The sequence below is a fragment of the Lampetra planeri genome, chromosome 47 (assembly GCF_965212315.1).
Source record: "Lampetra planeri chromosome 47, kcLamPlan1.2.h2, whole genome shotgun sequence".
Taxonomy (NCBI): domain Eukaryota; kingdom Metazoa; phylum Chordata; class Hyperoartia; order Petromyzontiformes; family Petromyzontidae; genus Lampetra; species Lampetra planeri.
In genome coordinates, this window is record NC_136153.1 from 7,640,243 (window position 1) to 7,661,382 (window position 21,140).

General features: G+C 46.1%; 1 protein-coding gene across 1 annotated transcript in view; it reads left to right on the top strand.

Moving 5' to 3' along the window:
- GRIK2 (glutamate ionotropic receptor kainate type subunit 2) overlaps positions 1 to 18,594 on the top strand; it is a 52,947-nt gene extending 34,353 nt beyond the window's left edge. The window contains exons 7-11 of the mRNA XM_078615355.1: positions 3,836 to 3,943; positions 13,189 to 13,302; positions 14,334 to 14,548; positions 16,303 to 16,354; positions 18,529 to 18,594. Of these exons, the coding sequence (XP_078471481.1) occupies positions 3,836 to 3,943; positions 13,189 to 13,302; positions 14,334 to 14,548; positions 16,303 to 16,354; positions 18,529 to 18,594 (555 nt within the window). The remainder of the gene's footprint in view (positions 1 to 3,835; positions 3,944 to 13,188; positions 13,303 to 14,333; positions 14,549 to 16,302; positions 16,355 to 18,528) is intronic.
- The last annotated feature ends 2,546 nt before the right edge of the window (positions 18,595 to 21,140 follow it).

Sequence of the window (21,140 nt, forward strand, 5' to 3'; positions counted from 1 at the left end):
AATTATTGTCTTTTATAACTGTTAACAGTGGTGTTAACAGAGATGTTGGCTGCTTGGTGGCTTGGGCCTTTGGGCATGCACTCAACACCCACGGGTAAATAAGAATACTACGAGAAACACAACCAAAGGCAGATACACACACACACACATCGCCTCCCACACTCTCTGAATTAAATTATTCAGAGGAAGAGCCACTCGCTGCTGCTGTTTGATGTTACTCTGCCCCGAGTAGGGGAACATCCACTCGGGTTGACACCCATCCGGTTTGACCTTGATAGGATTTGACCCGGCCACTCCGGCAATTGGCGTCTGCCTTTGGGTGGCAGGAATTGATTTGTACTGAGATGTTGTGGTATTGAGTGGAACTTTATTACAGTGGACTACACAGAGTTGATAGACCTAGGTTGACTGAGAAATATGTCCTCTGCCTCTGGATAATGTGGCAACTTCAATGACCCACCCAACAGTCTGGCAATTGGTTTCTATGTTTGGGTGACAGGAATTGACGTTTACAGAGTGGCAAAAACTCACTCGCTACCACCCACTCACTTGCACCTCCGATTAGCACGGTTGGCAACGTACGATACGAAAGAAGTTCAACATACTTACACCCACCCGCTCAGAAACTCTGCTGTCCACCGCTCGGGAAAAAACAGGAGCCAGAATCGGTTTACGGGACCTTCTGTATTCCACAGGAGGTCCCAAGTGCAACTGGCCCATCTCCTGACAGAGGAATGCCATGCCTTTGCTCTACGGAAAGGGTTTGGAAATTCTACGTCGCCAGCTGCAGTAAATTACCCGTTGCTTCTGAAGGCTCCCTAAGGGCCGGCGGCGGGGGAAGTGGTAATAATTTCAGTCTCCTGGCTCCACCAAATGAGGGTTAGCCAGGGGATATCATCGACGCCTGACCCATCGGAGCCTTCAGCACATGCTTATTTAGATTCATTTCCGCGGTACCTTGATAAGTATGGTTGAGCGATTTAATGTGGAGGCTTTATCAGCTGATCACTGCTGTGGATGTGAACACGCCATGAGGCTAATCAGCCCACCCACCATCAGCCTATTCCCCAGTGGCACTGTTTACAAGACAATTGGGACCATGAGGATGAGCGGGAGGAGGTGGGGGTATTTTTTTCGCTTGTTTACCCCCATACACACATCCACAGTGGCGTAATGTGGTTGGCATGGGCCCCTGATGCAAGGCATCAAATGGGACCGCCTCTGTCCAATTCCCCCACCCACCCAACCCCCACACTGTTCCCAACCCAGTTCCTGGGACCCCTCTTGGCCCATGGGGCTCAATGCAGTTGGCACCGCCTACTCACGCACATTTATACAAGGCGAAGATTTTCCCGCGTAGACTTAATGGACTTTTGGGGAAAGTGCTGTTAGCGACCACCTATGAAGGCCGGCACGGAACTCGAGGGGGTGGGTGACCACAGCACCATGCCCGGCCGCCTTTGTCTCCCCAGTGGCGATGTTCTTACACCCCCCCCCAAGGTACTCATTTAAGGCTGAGTCGACCTAGGAAAGGATCAGGACCGTTTCAGATAGTTGTCACTGGTTTTGGCCGCGTGCGGGAATTGAACTTGGGTCGCCGGGTTTCGTAGCGCACTAACCGCTACACTACCGCTCCCCACATCAATGCCACCACGTGAAGTCACACACACACAATACACACACACACAACACACACATACAATACACAACACACACACACACAATACGCAACACACACACAACACACACAGACACACAACACACACAATATGCAACACACACAACACACAACTCACACACACAATACACAACACACACAACACACACAATACACAACACACACAACACACACAATACACACAATACACAACACACACAATACACAACACACACAACACACACAATACACAACACACACAATACACAACACACACACAATACACAACACACACAACACACACAATACACACAATACACAACACACACAACACACACAATACACAACACACACAATACACAACACACACAACACACACAATACACACAATACACAATACACAACACACACAACACACACAATACACAACACACACAATACACAACACACACAACACACACAACACACACAATACACAACACACACAATACACAACACACACAACACACACAATACACACAATACACAACACACACAATACACAACACACACAACACACACAACACACACAATACACAACACACACAATACACAACACACACAACACACACAACACACACAATACACAACACACACAATACACAACACACACAACACACACAACACACACAATACACAACACACACAACACACACAATACACACAATACACAATACACAACACACACAACACACACAATACACAACACACACAACACACACAATACACAACACACACAACACACACAATACACAACACACACAACACACACAATACGCAACAAACACAACACACACAATACACAACACACACAACACACACAATACGCAACACACACAACACACACAATACACACAATACACAATACACACAATACACAACACACACAATACACAACACACACAACACACACAATACACAACACACACAACACACACAATACACACAATACACAACACACACAATACACAACACACACAAAACACACAATACACAACACACACAACACACACAATACACACAATACACAATACACACAATACACAATACACACAATACACAACACACACAACACACACAATACACAACACACACAATACACACAATACACACAATACACAACACACACAATACACACAATACACAACACACACAACACACACAATACACACAATACACAACACACAACACACACAACACACACAATACACAACACACACAACACACACAATACACAACACACACAATACACACAATACACACAATACACAACACACACAATACACACAATACACACAATACACACAATACACAACACACACAACACACACAATACACACAATACACAATACACACAATACACAACACACACAACACACACAATACACACAATACACAACACACACAATACACACAATACACACAATACACAACACACACAACACACACAATACACACAATACACAATACACAACACACACAACACACACAATACACAACACACACAATACACAACACACACAACACACACAATACACACAACACACAATACACAACACACACAATACACACAATACACACAATACACAACACACACAACACACACAATACACACAATACACAATACACAACACACACAACACACACAATACACAATACACACAATACACAATACACAATACACACACAATACACAACACACACAATACACACAATACACAACACACACAACACACACAATACACAACACACACAATACACACAATACACAACACACACAACACACACAATACACACAATACACACAATACACAACACACACAACACACACAATACACACAACACACACAACACACACAATACACACAATACACAATACACAACACACACAATACACACAATACACAACACACACAATACACACAATACACACAATACACACAATACACAACACACACAACACACACAATACACACAATACACACAATACACAACACACACAACACACACAATACACAACACACACAATACGCATACACACAAACAATACGAGACCAGTGCTCAATTTACTTCATCCCCTCCCCTCCCCCTCCCCTCCCCTCCCCCTCCCCTCCCCTTTGCTGTCCTCCCGTACCACAGGCTCAGTGGGATGGCATCACCGGCCGGATTGCATTCAACCAGAGCAACGGACTGCGCACAGACTTCGACCTGGACGTGATCAGCCTGAAGGAGGAAGGGCTGGAGAAGGTTGTTCAAACTCAGAGTCGTTCGTACGAACCCGTGACACGCAGGCTGCGCAGAGAGAGAGCCCCAGCAGATATGACGCTGCGTTTACAGGGGCGGTTGGTTACGAAATTTCGTCTGACGTCGCATATCCCCCCACCATCGCATTCATTTCATCGGTTCGTGGGTTTTCTTCTTTGTCCAAGTTCTCTGGCGGCGAAGGTCCACATGTGTTGCGAGTGTTCAACATTAGACTTATTCAAAAAAGCTCTTTGCAACTTTAGTGTGGTGCTGCCCACTGAGTGAAACCAAGCAACCGTTGGTCTGCACATTTGGAGGCCAACATTCTACTTGTATATAAAAATATGTTTTTGTGTAATGTGTCTAGTTATCATGCAGTTGTCACGTTTCCGACCGTCACAAATCCACCCAGGAACAATTGACCGTCCACACCTGGTGAGGTTTGTTGTTGTTGTTGAATGATGGTGTTATACCGTCGTTTTGTTCAATGTCACGTGCATTCTTTTTTTTTAACGATCAGTGGAAACAAGAAGATGCTCGGTGTAGTCGACACTTTGCTTCGTTCATCATTTCGTAATTTTTTTGTTTTGTTTAAATAACTTTGCTTTATGTAAACTCCCACCTCTCGCTCACCCTCTCGCTCGCTCACTCTCTCGGTCACTCTCGCTCTCTCTCGTTCTGCACGCAGCCCTTCTCGCAGTCCAACGGCCTCCGACGGGTAGCTCATTACTGCATGCAGAGCCCACGTGCATTCACCCCCGCCATCTAAAGCACCGTCAAGCCATGCTCCCTTTTTAAACCACACTGCATGCGATTTTTGTCCAGTAGCACATGCATTGACCTTCACTTTATTATTAAATGTTCACAAATCTGACCCTGTATTCACATGGCCACCTTTAACTCGCTCGCCAGTGAGTTGGATATGCGACGTTGGGCTGCATTTTCGGCCGCAGTGTGGTTAAAGTCATCCGCGCTCGTTGTGTTTATTGTTAATAGCTGTGATGGCGTCATTGTGATTATTGCGTTGTTGAGAATGTTGTCGTGATTGTTGTTCATCTTTGTTGTATTCGTGATTATGGATTTTATTGTCTTCGTTTTTATTTTTATTTTACCATCTCCCATTCCGTAAAATCACAACCTAAATGTTAAATGTATTCGAGTATCAGCATCTACTTTCCTGAATTTAACAGTTCACTTTTTAAATGTCAGCGAAATACGTTTAAGCAGCTCCAAATGGCATATGAATACTTAATTTAGACAGCATTTAGCAGGACCTAATTATAAAACTTTGGCAATACATGCGTGTAAAAATCTCACCCATTGGCATCCTCACATCAATATTCATGTTACATTTTTTCTGTGACCCATGTCTTTTATGTACCAGGTTGGAGAAAGTAAAACAACGAAAACTAAATTGTACTCGGCTCTCAGTAGTACCTGTGACACAGATGTGCCCTATATCTAATTTTCCTCGATGACTTGGTGGTCCATCGGTAAAGGTTGGAGCGGTTCATTATATTTCGTAACCGTAAGTCAAACTGTTGTGTTTAGTGTTGCTGCTAAATTGCCCTTTGCACCGTGTGGTTAAAGTCGACATAGAGAGACTTCGCCGTGGGTGTAATCGTTGTCACCGCATCTGCACGCTTTCAGATGCGCTTCTGCGGCCGTCTGGAACGCTCTTCCTTCCAATACTCGGAAGCCACTTGAGCTATGCACTTTAAAATGTAGATTGAAAGCTCATTTCTGTAGAACTGCTTTTGTGCTTAGTTCGTTGTCCTTCCCCTGTACCTCCCAATTGCACGGCTGGCTACATATGGTGCACAATAATTTCAACGTACGTACGTACACACTGGACTTCCAATGCAGGGTTCGCCGCTTCGATGGGCAATATTATTAACACCCCACCGCTTCTGTCCGCACAGCTGGGTGTATGGATAGACTACAATTAGTCGATCGCCTGATCGCGCGTGGTGGATTCTCCGGCCGTTGCGGGGGGAGGGGGGGGTTCACTAATGTCCTCTAGAAGAGCTCTCGAGAGCTTCCTCTGGTGGACACTCTTCCTCCGCCAGGATTGCGGCACGAGCAAGACATTGCAGGGCTGCACCATCACCACCTTTATCTTGTATTCAATAATGTGGAAAATCAGTGTGTAAGTTGCCACGCCATTCACCGCGGCACGTTGTATTGTGTCCGTAAATTGTTCAAGTGTTCGTTTCGTAAAAAAAACCGTATACGTGAAGGGAAAAGTGGAAAATGTTTTAACCGTGATTTTGTTTTATTTGAATTCAATGATCGTAGCAGTATTTGGTAAAGAGAGTTTGGCTGACTTCAGATGCTGGTCAAGTGTTTTCCTTTGTTTAAGGAAAGTATTGCCAGATTTATAAAAAAAAAATGGTATTTGGCACCGTACATCACTGAAATAAGGTGACCACGTGGTTATTTATTTAATTTAATTTATTTTTAGTACAATTAAGTATTTGGTGGGAAGATAAATTGCCTGTCATGGTTGTCGGCCCGTCAGGCTGAGTCCAAGGAATGGTTAAAGATTAATGAAACCCACTCACGTGACGCGCATCAACTTGGGAATAACCATTTCACACAAAAAAGTACAACTTTCATTCATTTGCCTTTTACAACACTTGGAGCGAAACTTTAATAACCCTTCACCACATTTTAACCGCCCGCACTTAACAAAAAAACACCCGCGCCATAATTGCTCGCTTGAATAATTTAGAGGGCTCGCAATGGAGGGAACGACGGAGGTGGTAATCTGATTGAATAAAACAAAACACCGCCTAGGCAGTTCAGCAAAATGAGACTTAGCCATGTGAATTCATCAGAAATAAAAGTGGGCTCAGTGTCCGCGAGGAATCGATAATCGTCGAGAATACGCTACTTTAAGTGTCGCTGACATAACATGAGGTTTTTAAAAAAGAAATGTTGAAGCCCTTTCATTACGGGGTAATGGTACGGTGGTGCTAGATGATGTATGAAGTAGGTGGTTTTAACAAGAGACAATGATTTAGAATTGGTCTTCATGAAATATAAATACCTCACACTCAGACCGTTAATGCGGTGGTGGGTATCCTTCAAAAACCCCATTTAGTTAGATGCAGTGGTGATTATATTATTTTATTTCAAATAGACATTTGGCATGATCTCAAATTTTACAGAGAGACTTTTCTTAGCCATGCTTCAAGAGGAACGTTTTAGCTCAGTGGGCTTTACTCAGGAAATACACTTATGATAAACTTCTGATATATATAGTTCCACGATTCATAATTTTGCTACAGCAGTGAAGCTGTCGGTAACTGTATGCAATTCTTTATGTCCTGGCCAGGCAGTTGTAAATCCTTAAAACTGACCCACATAATAATAATAATAACTCACCAGATTCGTAAATAACACATCGCCGATATAATGATATAGATGCACATCTAAAGGCCACACACTGTAACTAACAGCAGCATTGCAAAATATTCAACTTTATAATAATACGAGCGTTATGTGTTTGCCGTGGAGGTTTTCACGGCCGTGCTGTGTCGCTCCGCTCATAAGCTCGCGGCTGATGCGGCGTGTTGTTTGGCACAATGTCCAACGTTGATCTCTTCCCGAAGGATCCCCCGGCATGTGGGGCGAAACGTTGTACGTCGCTCTGAAAGGCACGTGATACGACACATCGGAGGGCATTAAGGGCAATTAAGATGATATGTGTTTATCCAGACGAGTTGAACTCAGTCTCAAATTAATTTTTTCTTCAGGAAGGACCCTGAATTTGGATGTTTAGCCGATTCCGTTGACGAGTGTTTTGCCAGTGGCAGGAAACGATGCTTAACGATTTGCAAAGATGGGGTCAGGAACCCATTCGTTGTGCTGCTATCATCTGGCCATATTGCAGCTCAGTGAGCTTCGGCTCATCTGCGTAACCCATCAACCCGTTTCCTCCAAAGCGCTGGGATCACAGATGCAGTCCAGGAACTTAAAGCTCTGAACCTTAAACCTAACACCTCCAAGAAATAAAATACATAATGTACTTCATTTTTTAGTTCATCGCTAACCCCGAAAACCCGAACAATGACTGTAACTGCTGGAATCGAATCTAAGGAAGGACGCTAATACAGTCGAGTGCAATTAATTACTAACTATTCTAAGGGGTGTGAACTGTGGATTCACAGTTCTGTACTTAACTAGACAAGTAATTAGACGCCGTTACGTATTCGATGACAACTGGTAGGATGAAAATGTTACCCAATTAGCCACCTCCAGCACAAATTGCCACGCTCTGGATATATATTTTTATACAAAATTAACGAAATATGATTTGGGTCTTTCGGTACAGTCACGTAGATAGAACAAATAATAACAATACAAATTTAATGAAAATTTTAATTAAGTGAATGAAAAATAAAAATCACGACGTTTCGATAACAACACAAGCAATCGTCATCAGGAGATTGCTTGTGTTGCGATCGAAACGTCGTGATATTTTTTTCCATTCACTTTTCATTTTATTTTTTCTATCTACGTGACTTTACCGAAAGACCCAAAGAATACGAATTTCTGCAGTCACGAAAGCTTTAAGTCAAGATTTAAATGTCATGAAGGTTTGACGATTTTTCACGAAATCTTCAGCGCAAACGCGCGCGACGCCAACGCTTTCGCAGATTGCGTCACCTCCATGAGCGTCGCTCGCGAACCAACCAATCGGCACCCTCGTGCCGAGTCGTCTCGAAAAGGAAACGTCGGAAAAGCGATTTCCGGCTCAGATGAGGACCGCGATTGGTGCCCCTCTCCCATCCACAGCCCTGAGCCAGCGACGGGAATTCCACGTTCACGTAACGGGGGGGGGGCGGGGTGGGACGTTGGGTGAAGCGTGCGTTTCAAGCATCTGGCTGCTGTGAATTACCACGTGATGACGATGAGTCACTTCGTTGAGCTATCATTTGTGGTGGCCAGATCGCTGTGTGGCTCAGTGAGGCCTCGCCTAGTGAAATAAAAAATTGTTTAAGTATACTAAGGAGAGCCGCTGTTGACTTCCCCAAAAAGTGGTAATCATTTTATCGACCTGGGAGGAGCGATGGCCTAAATCAACACCCAACCATTAGTTGAACTGACAGCCTTTTGATTGCGAGCCATTTTCTGTACCGCTGAGCCATCTGGTCCCAGATATTTTCTTTCACTTCGAGGAGCGTCTGACCAAATGCTGTCTATAAAGCACTCTCCTTTTAACCCGGCGTTGCCCTCTGGGTGTGGTAGCGGCTGTCATCGGAAACATGTGTGTAGGTCTTCCCAGGACATGAAGAGTCCCAGTTTTATTGTGAGGTTTGTAATAATTATTTACCACTCGAGACAATCCGTGGAAAATTTCAGCCGGAACAGTTCAGAAGGCTCGCATGCCACATCCATCCCGCTTTATTTTGTCCTCTTGACACCACATGTTTTTATGAACTAATTTCTCCGATAACAGGAACGTAGGGTACAATAATATAGGATTGTTATGGGTAGGTGCGGATTGTAGTATAGTGCTAGTTAGTGCCTTATGCCGATACTAATCCGTACCCTAAGCCAACCAAGCAGCAGGCGTCCAATAAAAGATCGATTGAGAAAATGAACCCTGAAGGCAATGCATTCCATGCATTCCATGCATTGCCCACTGTTCTCTCCTCTTCGGGTATTGTGAGATATTCCAACTTCTCATGATATGTTTGGTTATTTTGCATTTTTTCCCCAGCATTTTGTCACAAATGTGCTACATCGTTCTTTGATTTGTCAATCCATCGGCGCGATTCTTGTGGTATGATTTGAATCCGTATTATTCTGGTCTAACCTTTGCTGCAGAGCCCGTGTGTTTATACTTTGCTGTGGATGTTGCACGTGCATGGCACTTGCTCTTTCTGTTTTGTTTCACTCATGTTTTTTTTGTTTCCCCCATGGTAGGCGATTAGTGAGGTGGTGCAAGGGCCTCATAAAAAAGTTTGGACGAAGGTTTGTGTTTTAATTATAAATTCACCCGTTTCGCAGGTTATCTGCACCGGTCAAAGCGGTCGCTGTAATCTACACCATTCCTTTAACGCGTCTCTCGTGTGTGTGTGTGTGTGTTTTTTCTTGGTTCTTTCGGTAAAGTCACGTAGAAGGGAAAAAATAAAATAATAAAAATAAAACATAATAAAATAATTATGTTATTATGTTTTATAAAATAATTATTTGTATTATGTTTTATTTTTATTATTTTATTATTTCCCTTCTACGTGACTTTACCGAAAGAACCAAGAAGATGAATCCCTGCAGTCACGAAAGCTTTAAATCGAAAAATGTGTGTGTTTTGTTTACAAATAATGGGGGATGCTGCCGTGGGGGGGATGGTTGGTGCAACGCACTTGCAATTCGGAGGTCGCCAGTTCTGTTTGTCCCGGTGGCGAGGCGGTTGTTGCAGTTGGCGAGTTTATTAAATCCCCTCCACCGCCTCTGCTCACGCAGCAGTGTGCCTGCCTACCTACCACTACCTGTGACGTTCCTATCCGCCCCCACTGGACATCTGTGAAAAAGAACTTCAGAGCTCAACGGATTCCTCCAGGTGTAAAGAAAGATTCCGAGTCCGTTTCTGAGACTACGCTCGACTCTTGGCAGGTCGTGTGTGGTGGGGTAAAGTGTGGGCACTCCCATCTCTTGCAAAACGTCTGACCAGTGTGGAAGAGTAGGCAAAAGTATACTCCCCCTGAGTGGAGGCCCTTCTGCCAGCAGTGGCGTGGGTAAGAAATTGCAGGGCTGCGCCTTAACACTTTTATCCTCAACGACGAGATGTATTCCATTAGTAATGTTTAAAAAAAGGTTAACATTTGTAACTCAAGCATCTTGTATAACAACGGTGAAAATTAGAAATATGTTTTTTTAATTCGATTCGGTGTTTGTTTTCTCAGCGTATGAATATTCATTGACGTTTATGTTTGGTGTCTGTGATGGGATGGGAAGGTCAGATGCAAGAGTATGCATAATTAATTAAGCGTCACCAGCTGTTTTGGCACACGCTGCGAAACCCATGCTGTTGCCTCTGATCACTTTTGATTGTGATTATCAGTTGTGGGGAAAACACAGCTGAAAAAACACACTTAAATCGAGGAAAAACTATATATTTTTTTACAAAAGACTGCCCGTGTCATTGTACATTTAACACTGCACATGCCTTCGCAACCAAATATCACGATTCATTTTCACGCCAGTTCGCGCGAGCAAAGAGTGTGCCCATACATCCTCCGCCACCTGATGCATCCAATGAATAAACGTGCCAATTCATTACTGCTGCAGCGCACCTCTGTGCTGGACAGCAATGCGGGAATATTTGACAAGGGATTACGACGCTTCGCTGGTCGTTACGCACATACGTTCGCGATGTGACCCAGTGTCAATGCGTTTCTATGTTTAACATTAATTTCCTTAAACCTGTCAAGAATACCAATCGTTCGCACACAGGGAACTATCCAAATTAGCGTGAATTGAGCCGTGCCTCTAGAAAGATGACTCAAGTGGAACGCAAATGCTAATTAATTAAGTAGCAATCATTTATGCAAGTGAGGTGAAGGATTTGACGGGTAGATTCCTTTGCGGCTTTGCTCCGGAAGGGGGGAAGTTTGGGTGAAAGCCACTGCCATCGGCACAATGCATTTGACACCACAAACAACATTTACAAGAGTCGGAAACGCTTCCATTCACGAAGAAAATGAAACGTAAAGTGAAAACAAAAATTAAAGTGCGAAAGAGAAGCGCGGTGAAGATCTGCCACGCTGGGAATTGCGACGCGCGGATGAGATAAAATTTCCTCGGGATCAATGAGTGAGTATCCAGAGTGTTTTAAGGGAAGTGACACGTGGGAGATGCTGGACGATTTTGGGGGAGGCCTTCATCCAGCAGTGGATAGGGCATGGCTGCTGATGATGATAGTGCAATGTGAAGTATAACTTTCAAGGCCGACTATTCTAAATCTCTGTGTGTGCGTGTGTGTTCATTCACCAAGGCAAATTTCTCATAGCTCGAGGAAAAACTACTTTCCCTAATGTAGTGTAAAATGAACAAAATTACCATTTGGTTGCTTATTGCAGTTAAGCCATTAGACGTGTTGTTCGCAGCGCTAATCCCTTTCCCTTTATAATTGAACACATCTACAATGCGGATTGAACAAGTGGTGTAAGCACGGCAATTATAATGCCGAGCCCACGGTCCATCCCAGCCCGATGTATTTCACGTCGCTCGTTGCGACGAAAGAAAATCCCGGGGGGCTCCCAATCAGCAGTGACCGCGTTCGGCGATGGGGAATGCTCTCGCCTTGCAGGAGAGCGCGACTTCTTTCCCTTCTCCTCCTTCCGCGTTCTGCTTTTATAGCCCCGCGCTCAAATACCGAAATGTTGTTCCTCGCGCTTTAAGTTTGCATGGGCGGCGCGCATTTTCGGTGCTTTGGTAGGTTTAGACCAAAAAAAACACCACAATGCGTGCACTGCGCGCGTGCCTCTGTCGTGTGTGTGTCTGGGGGTTAGTGTGCTGCGCTACTATTTTGGCGAGCCGAGTTCGATTCCTCGCTCGCGGCCAACACCGGTGATGGCGATCTGAACCGGTCCTGGGCCTCTCCTTGGGCGACTCAGTCTCACAAGGAGAGGTCCAGGGAGACAAAGCTGGGTGGGCGTGGTGCTGGCCATCCACTCTCTCGCGTGCCGTGCTGGCCTTCATGGGTGCTACTCGCTAACAGCGCTTGCCCCAAAAGCGGCCCTCCAGTAGGTCAACTCAGCCTTAAACGAGTACGAGCACAGGGAACAATTCAACGAAAACGGGGGGAGCAATGTTTCGAATCCTATATCATACGCGGGGGTTATCTGCACATATTCTGAACTTGCCGGTGGGAAAACGTTTGCAGACAATTGCGGATTATTGGAGCAGTTCGTAGTGCGACTCCTCTTAACTGCGAAACTGTGGACGCCGCTCCATGAATGACCCCGGGCGAATTTTTTTGCGGGCGATGTCAGATGACAGACATACTAAGGGGGGCCCACACGGGCAAGAGGAGTTGTTTTTGGCGGACCCTACCGCTCCCGCACGTGGCAATTGGCACTGCGGAGTAATCGGGTGGTGGATAAGAGGAGCTTCTCCCGCGTTCGGCGTGCCGAGTGTCACGTGGCGCCAATCGGAGGCTCGCGCGGCGCGGCAAAACCCTCGTCTGGACGAGCGCCGCACAGCCCGCTCACCGCCGCCTTCTTGTCACCCAGATAGGCACGTGGGACACGGTCACGGGACTGAAGATGCTGGAGGCCAACAAGGACAAGTCCGTCAACGTGACGGACTCGCTGTCCAACCGGACTCTCATTGTCACCACGATACTGGTACGCGCCTTGGTCCTGTGGGGGGGGGGGGGGGGGGCATGCCGCACGCACGCACGCCTCGCTGATCTCGGCAGGCAGCCTGAACCATCGTCGCGCAAACTCCGCTCGTTCTCGTGGCCGCGGCGGGGGATTTTGCCGAGCCGTCGCTTTTCGGACGCGCTTCTGCGGCCGTCCGGAACGCTCTCCCTTCCTAAGTCATGTAGATTGACAAACTCAATTTATTGAGAACTGATTTTTTTGTTTAGTTTGTTGTCCTACACCCGCTCCTCCGGTTTGCATGGGTGGCTACGTACGGTGCGAAAGGAGTTCGACATACATTCACGTGCACATATACTTGGAGACGTACACACAGGTCACGTTGAGAGTATTTGTTTAACCAGGAGATGAGTCTCATTTGCCATGATGCCCTGGGTCACCAGATTGACAAAGGGAAATAATAATAATAATAAAGTACAGCAATGAAGGACAGAGAAAATGGATCAAAAACAACTGCGTCACATGAGAAATCGAAAATATCGCACAAACATGAAATGAATATTGATACAAATGCAAACATAATCAATGCAGACACATACACATAGTCATACACATATACCCAGAGACACGCACAGATAAACCTGTACCTAAACACACAGTTATGTAGACACATATACACATACAAACACATACAAACATCCCCCGTATAGCCTGAACAGACTTTTCGGGCAAGTGCTGTTCGCGATTAGCACCTATGAATGCCGGCACGGCACGCGAGGGGGTGGGTGTCCAGCACCACGCCCGACCGCCTTTGTCTCCCCAGTGCTGATGTTTACAAACCGCACCAGGTACTCATTTCAGGCTAGGTCGAACGAGGGGAGACCCTGAACCGGGTTCATAAATTTGCTGTCACTGCCATTCGTCGGAATCGAACGTGGGTCATCTCGAAGACGCACGCTGTCGTGTAAAGCTCCCCCCCGATGATTTTATGATGTTCTGTTCTTTTTCCTTCCTTACTTCCTTCCCTCCCTCCCTCTCCGCCGCCGACTCCGAAGGAAGGGCCGTACACCATGTTCAAGAAGTTGCACAGAACTCTCCGTGGCAACGAGCGCTTCGAGGGCTACTGCATGGACCTGCTCAGGGAGCTCTCCAAAATCCTGGGCTTCACCTACGAGGTCAAGCTGGTGGACGACGAGAAATACGGCTCGCAGGACGAGAACGGCCAGTGGAACGGGATGGTGCGCGAGCTCGTTGATCACGTGAGTGAGAGGTGCGCGCGCGCGGGGGAAAGGGAACTTTCTCGCACATTTTCCGGCGAGATCGTCCGCCGATGAAGTCAGCTGTTGTGATCGCGAGCGAGCGAGGGAGCACCGTCAAACTCGGATTGTGCAACGTCGCGGGTTTACTGTCCGTCGCACACCGGTGTGCTGGAGCAGTAACTAATTGGCACATTTCGTTTGCGTGACAAACCTTACCGATTGGCTGTGTCGGGTGGTGGTGGGTTAACGACGTGTTTATTTTTACGCGATCTAACCCCAAAAAAACTTTACTTTGAGCAATTCCTCGTTTAATGCGGTAGGAGCGTTCCTGAAAAGTGTCGAGTCAAGTATTATAACGGCGCGCGTTCCGCGTTATAACGGTGCGCATTATAGCGAAATCGCGTTGTGTGAACGCACATTACGCGAAGACTTGCCGTATTGTTTGTGTGCGTGTGGCACAAGCGCCGTTGTGCCGTCACCGTCACTTCGTGGCGATCGGCGGCGGCTGTTGTTGTCTGTGTGCGTGTGTGTTTGTGGCGATTCCCGCTCGTGGCCAACAGCAGTGAAAATGTACGTGCATCGGTTCTGGGCCTACCTTGGGTAAACGCAGCCTCAAGTAATTACCTGCTGCAGTGTGTAAACATTGTCACTCGGGATACAAAGGCGACCGGGTTTGGTGCCGGCCACCCACCCCCGCATATGCGCCACGCCGGCCTTCATAAGTGCTCGCTCACAGTACTTGCCCCCAAAAGTCTGTTGAGGCTATATTGGGGACATGTCTTTGGGGAGCTGTTGGGCAGCAGTTATCACAATGCGCTACAAACCTGGCGATAACAGAATTGTTCAGCGCCTCTGCTAGGTTGACTCAGCCTAGAATGAGCACTGGGCAAGGTGAATTCCCAAACATTAGCACTGAGAATAAGATTATCGTGGAAATGTGTTTGAATGTGCAGCACTGTTTAAAATTCCTCCAGCAGTCTTTATGTTAAATTCCTGCACCCCGTTTTGATATATCTCAGATCAATGATCTCCTATAAATAGCGATGATTTACATGCTTATTTCATGGATGCAACCGTGGTCTAGCGGTCAGCATAACCGGACTCGCAATCCAAAGGTCATCAGTTCAATTATATTTCCTGGTGCGGCAGTTGACAACAACGGTGCAATTTTCTTAAATCACCGCCCCCCCCCCTCCACTTGCCTATGTTCGCCCAGCAGTATAAATGAGGACAACAAAAAAATGACAACCGTCGTAGATTTGAAGCTTTCGTGACTGCAAGGATTCATACTCTTAAGTTTTTTTCGGTAAAGTCACGAAGGTAAAAATTAAATAATAAAAATAATAGAAATAATAATAGAAATAAAATAATAAATCACGACGTTTCGGAGGCAACACAAGTCTCCGTCATCAGGTAGGACCGTCACAGCTATATTTACTGTATCACTTGATACAGTATCACTTGATACAGTAAATCTAGCTATGACGGTCCCACCTGATGACGGAGACTTGTGTTGCCTCCGAAACGTCGTGATTTATTATTTTATTTATATTATTACTTATATTATTTTATTTTTATTATTTATTTTTACCTACGTGATTTTACCGAAAAAACCTAAGAGTATGACAACCATCGTAATTTTAGTTTTTTGTCGCCCGCTGGACTTGCCATTCAGAGGTCACCGCTTCGATTCGATCTCCCGCGCACGGCGGTCTCAACGTCGGGGAATTATCTCGGCTCGTGCACCGTGCCTGTGTCCACCCAGCAGTGTGAAGGGGCACAAGCACACCGAGTCGTTCAGCGGGATGATGCGTGTGGTGGGGTAAAGTCTGGGTCCTCCCTCCTTCCCACCTCTCCCAAGGCATCTGGCCGGTGTGTCACAGCAGAGCCCCCCCCCCCCCCCCCCCTGGTGCAGCTGTGCGAGCACGCAACTGCAGGGCTGCACCATTCCGCCTCTTGAATCGCGATTTGCAGTTTACTCAAATGTGTTGCTCTAAGGGCCGTCAGCCGGGTCACGTGACGCGGCACGCGCGGGCAGATGTTGCTGCGGTACCGTAGACGACCAAATGAATTTCTCATTAGCGCAGCATATTTAAAATAGGAAAAGAATAAACGTGCCCAATTATTTGCATCCGACGTGACATTACCCCGTTCGAAATGGCCCCCTTACGCGGGAATGTCTGAGACAATTAAGGGAGATGGGTGACTTTAAGAGCGGCAATTTAAAGGCGAGGTGAATTCGAACGGATGGCATTACACTCCGCGAGCACCTGACAGCTGGGGAAATAATAGTTGCTTATGTGTACTCTGTATACACATTGCGCAGGAGCTCCATCACAATCGAGACGCATGGGGCTGCTTAAAAAAAAACACGTCCGGGTGTTTTCAAAGCGGGTTACTTTCGGTGCGAATTTTTTTTCTTTCTACATTTCTCAAGGAATTAGTGAAATTGTGTGCATGCTGACTCTGTGTGCCTACGCTGTACGTGTGCGGACTGCAATGCTTGTTCCGGTGGTAGAGTAGTCGCAAGGGCAGGAGCTATTAACTTATTCGGACATGAGTTCAAATCCTGGCCAGGGTCATCATCATCACTAATTCTTCACGGGTTTCATCAGAGTATTGGTCTCTACAGGCTACGTATGAAACCATCATCCTTGTCACTGTTATCATCATACTTAAATTCATCACATGAATCCACCACCACTACCACCACAAGAGGATGACCCTGTCTGTACCTTTGTCCCAGGATGCACGCGTGGGTGTTCTCAAGGCCTGCGAGGTTTTTGCTCTACGGTTGTATGCCGTGCGAGGGTCTTCCACTGCTCTTTATACAAATTGTCAACAACTAGATTTGGCCCAACGTGAATCCGGACCGTGCGATTTAAACGCTTAAAGTTTTGCTCAGAAGTCGCGAGTAGTTTCCCTTCAGAGATCTTTGATATTGATCCTATGCCGTTTGAGACGCCATTGCTAAACCTTTCAGGGTAACGACAAGGACACCCAATGGACTTGCGTTTGAAGCTATACTGAGCGTTTACACGCGAGTACTTATAACAATAGGTTTTACCCTTTCTGGCAATAAAACAGGTGTCAAGATGAACACGTAGGCTTTCGCGACCAATATTATTCATAATAAACGGTTTTGGGTTCGTTCTCGTTATTTATAAATGTGCCGCAACCACCCGACACGACCACTCAGTAAAAAATGTGTCACGTTGACAAAAGACAAATAGTTCACTACTTTAGCTCACCGGTGTGTTGAGTGAATCCACAACATTTACAATTTTTCGAGTACGACGTTTCGCTGGTAATTACATCCAGCATCATCGGGCAATTTGCCAGAATAGTGGTGAACTTGCAAATAAAAAACAGGCTTTGATAATATATGATGCATTGTCTTTGAAACTGATTGGTCCACACCAGACTGCTTTATTTTAAGCCTACTCTCAAATTGTTAGACCAAAGAACGCCAAAAGGCGAACAGCACAAATACAATGCCACTATCACCCCGAGCTATAAATGCCCTGATAGTGCATTGTCCTTGTGCTGTTCGTGTGTTGGCGTCCTCTGGTCTAACACGTTGAGAGTAGGCTCAAAAGAAAGCTGTCTCTGGTGTGGACCAATCAGTTTCCAAGACAATACTTCATATATTTTCATAGCATGTTTTTTCTTTGCATGTTCACCACAAGTACGCGTGGTTAATGCTAACAGGATTCCTTGAATAAGGATTCTGTTTCGTGTTTTAACATCTTGACACCTGTTTTATTGACAAAAAGGGGTAAAACATATTGTTATATTTTAATATAATGGCAAGAAAGGTCCCATACGCCAGTACTTGTCTAGCAATTTATTGACGCTTTATCCCTCCCATCCGATGAGCGCGGTTGGCCACGTACGCTGCGATAGAAGTTCAACGTTAATCACGAACAAAACATTTGGTGTTCGGGCCGGTTAAGTGCGGCGAGGGCGGATTTTCGTTGTTTTTTGGCAGCGTGCGTCCAAGGCCCTGATCTTTACGGCCCTCGGCACGATGCATCAGGGCGGCACGGGGACCTAAACGGTTAATTCGATGCCCCGGCCTAATTGAACATGTATATTTTAATCGCCCCGCGTGCGTGGAGGGGGGGGTGGTGATGGGTTATTCCACCTCCCTCCCCCTCCCCCGCAGACTTCGGGGAGTATGGGCGGGTGGGTGGGGAGCGTTCGGATGGGCGGGGAGCGGAGTGAGCCTTTTGTGCGGTCCCGAGATAAGCGAGGGGGGCACTTTGAAAGCGGCGGTTGCGGCGGTGACGAATCTTCGTTCGAGCTTGGACCCCCCCCAACCCCCCCTCGACGCTGCTCAGGACGGGCACGGCCGTCCAGACAGTCGCTACTCGCTTCAGCCGAGCGAGGTCCGACCGAGGACAACTCACGTTGTTTGTTTTGCCGTGAAGTGCGTAAGTGGACAGGTGGTAGGGCTGTGGAGCTGGTGTGGACAGATCTATTATTGGTTTAATGGGGGGGGGGGGGGGGGTGCTGATTTGTGCTTCCATTACGTTTTGGAGTCGTGCCCAGCTGGAGGCTTTATAGCCGCGGCTACACTCGCCAAGGTGCACAGGTGCATTCCTAATAATCATCGCCCGGCATTAAATTAAAGTGCTTTCTTTGCTCTGCGCTTGAGGAATAAAGTTATTAACGGGAGAGCGTCCACCTGTGTGCGTTGGCTTGCACTTTGTGCAGTCGTTACAATTTTGGCAATTGTCTTCCCCCCTCCCTCCACCCACGCAGCGCTCCTCTCCGCTATTACAATATCCCACAAATACCAAACCCGTGCAGACAATGCGGCCTGATTATGACATCAGCGGATGATTTAGTGCACATTTGATTTAGGATAACAAACTCGTGTCGTGTTGCTGTGGAGCGTTGTGGGTAAAATGATACATATAAGCACAACTCCTTTCTGTCTCAACACGAAAATACAAATATGGTATTAGTCCGTAGGCCTACAGCCTTTGCAAACAGATATTATCCATAATAAAGGTTTTTGGGTTAGATCGCGTTATTATAAATGTGTCGCAACCCTCCCCAACCCGACACGGCAAATCAGTAAAAAATGTGTCACGTTAACAAAACGCCAATTCGTTACTTCTTCAGCCCACCGGTGTGTTTGAAGAGTGAATCCGCAACATTTAGAATTTGAGTTGTACGACGTTTCGCTGGTAATTACATCAAGCATCTTCGGGCGATTTGCCAGAATCGTGAAGCCATCCACCTGCTTCCGGTCTTAAATAGTGCAGGATGACGTCATCGTTGTTGACCCCCATCAGGTTTCGAGATCAGAGGCAGAGGTGGGGGGGGTGGGTATTGCAATAATATAATAGATCAGTAATAAGCCAATTAGCATGTGACTCCTCTATAAGGAATTGCAATATACATTGTGTATTACTTAATAATACGCTTCCAGGCTGCGCTAAGTCTGTAGCTATCAGAGCGGTTACAATTATTTGTATTTATCCAGCAAAATTTGATTATCAAGAAAACTCTGGACTGGTTTTGATCTTCTGGGTCTCATCAGCAGAGTGCAGCTTGTGAAACAAATGCCCGCTGCTGGGTTAATGAATGTTGTTGGCAAGAGCACTCCGTCGGAACTTCGGGGCCCTATTCAAAGCAACGGCAAAGATAATGGACAAATACGTTATGCGTCGCTGTGGGGCATTTTGGGTAACAGCATATATCAGCAGAAATTCGTTCTGTGTCTCTACATTTAAGTAAACACATTTGATTTATTGCTGAAACCCAGAAGATCAACCGACCCAGAGTTTGCTTGCTTAAACAAAAACAATATTTATTATCGAAACGTGGAGGCAAAAGAATGGAGTTCCGCTGATATTTGACGGTGAATGGGTCACATTTGGCAGGCGTGAAAATCTGCACCATATGATGCGTGCTGTAAGCTCTGTAATGGGCAGAACCTCGATGGCCAGTATAGGAAACAGCTTTGTAAGAGACTGAGCAGCATTCATCACTGTTTCAGAGGAGGCGGGGGAGGGTGGCGGCAGTGAGGGGGGGGGGGGAGAAACAGTGATGAAAAAAATAAAGGGAGCAAAAAATGTTTGATAAAGCACAGTCCTTGGCCCTAAAGTCATTTGTCAAACAAGCTCAGCGGTGCAAACCCGAGTGAGATTTAATGGCGGGATTTAGTGCTCACAATTTAATGCAAAGATTGATCGCGGAGCAATTTATCCTCCAGCATTAGGGGCCTCCTTCCAGCGTGCGTCTGTGATGTTTGGTGGATGCGCCTGGTGGGATTCTAGCGGAGGTAATTTCTTTTTCTTCTTGCGCTGGATTGCAGAAAGCGATCGGATGTTGTTTCTTGTTTAAGAACGCTGCTCGAGTGTGTGATGCAATTCTTTCGGGCGCCCCTGGCAGTGTCGACAAAGTACTCATGGAGATGAGCAATTGGGGAATTGAGAGTTTGAATTTTGCTTAGCGTTTGAATGCGGACTGTATCTCAGGGCGCTTTTGCAAAAAAAAAAGCATGGAAATAAGCAATTACATATATTGGCAACCTAAATATTTACATCTAGATAAGATCGTATTTTTTATTGAGTTATAAATAATCGT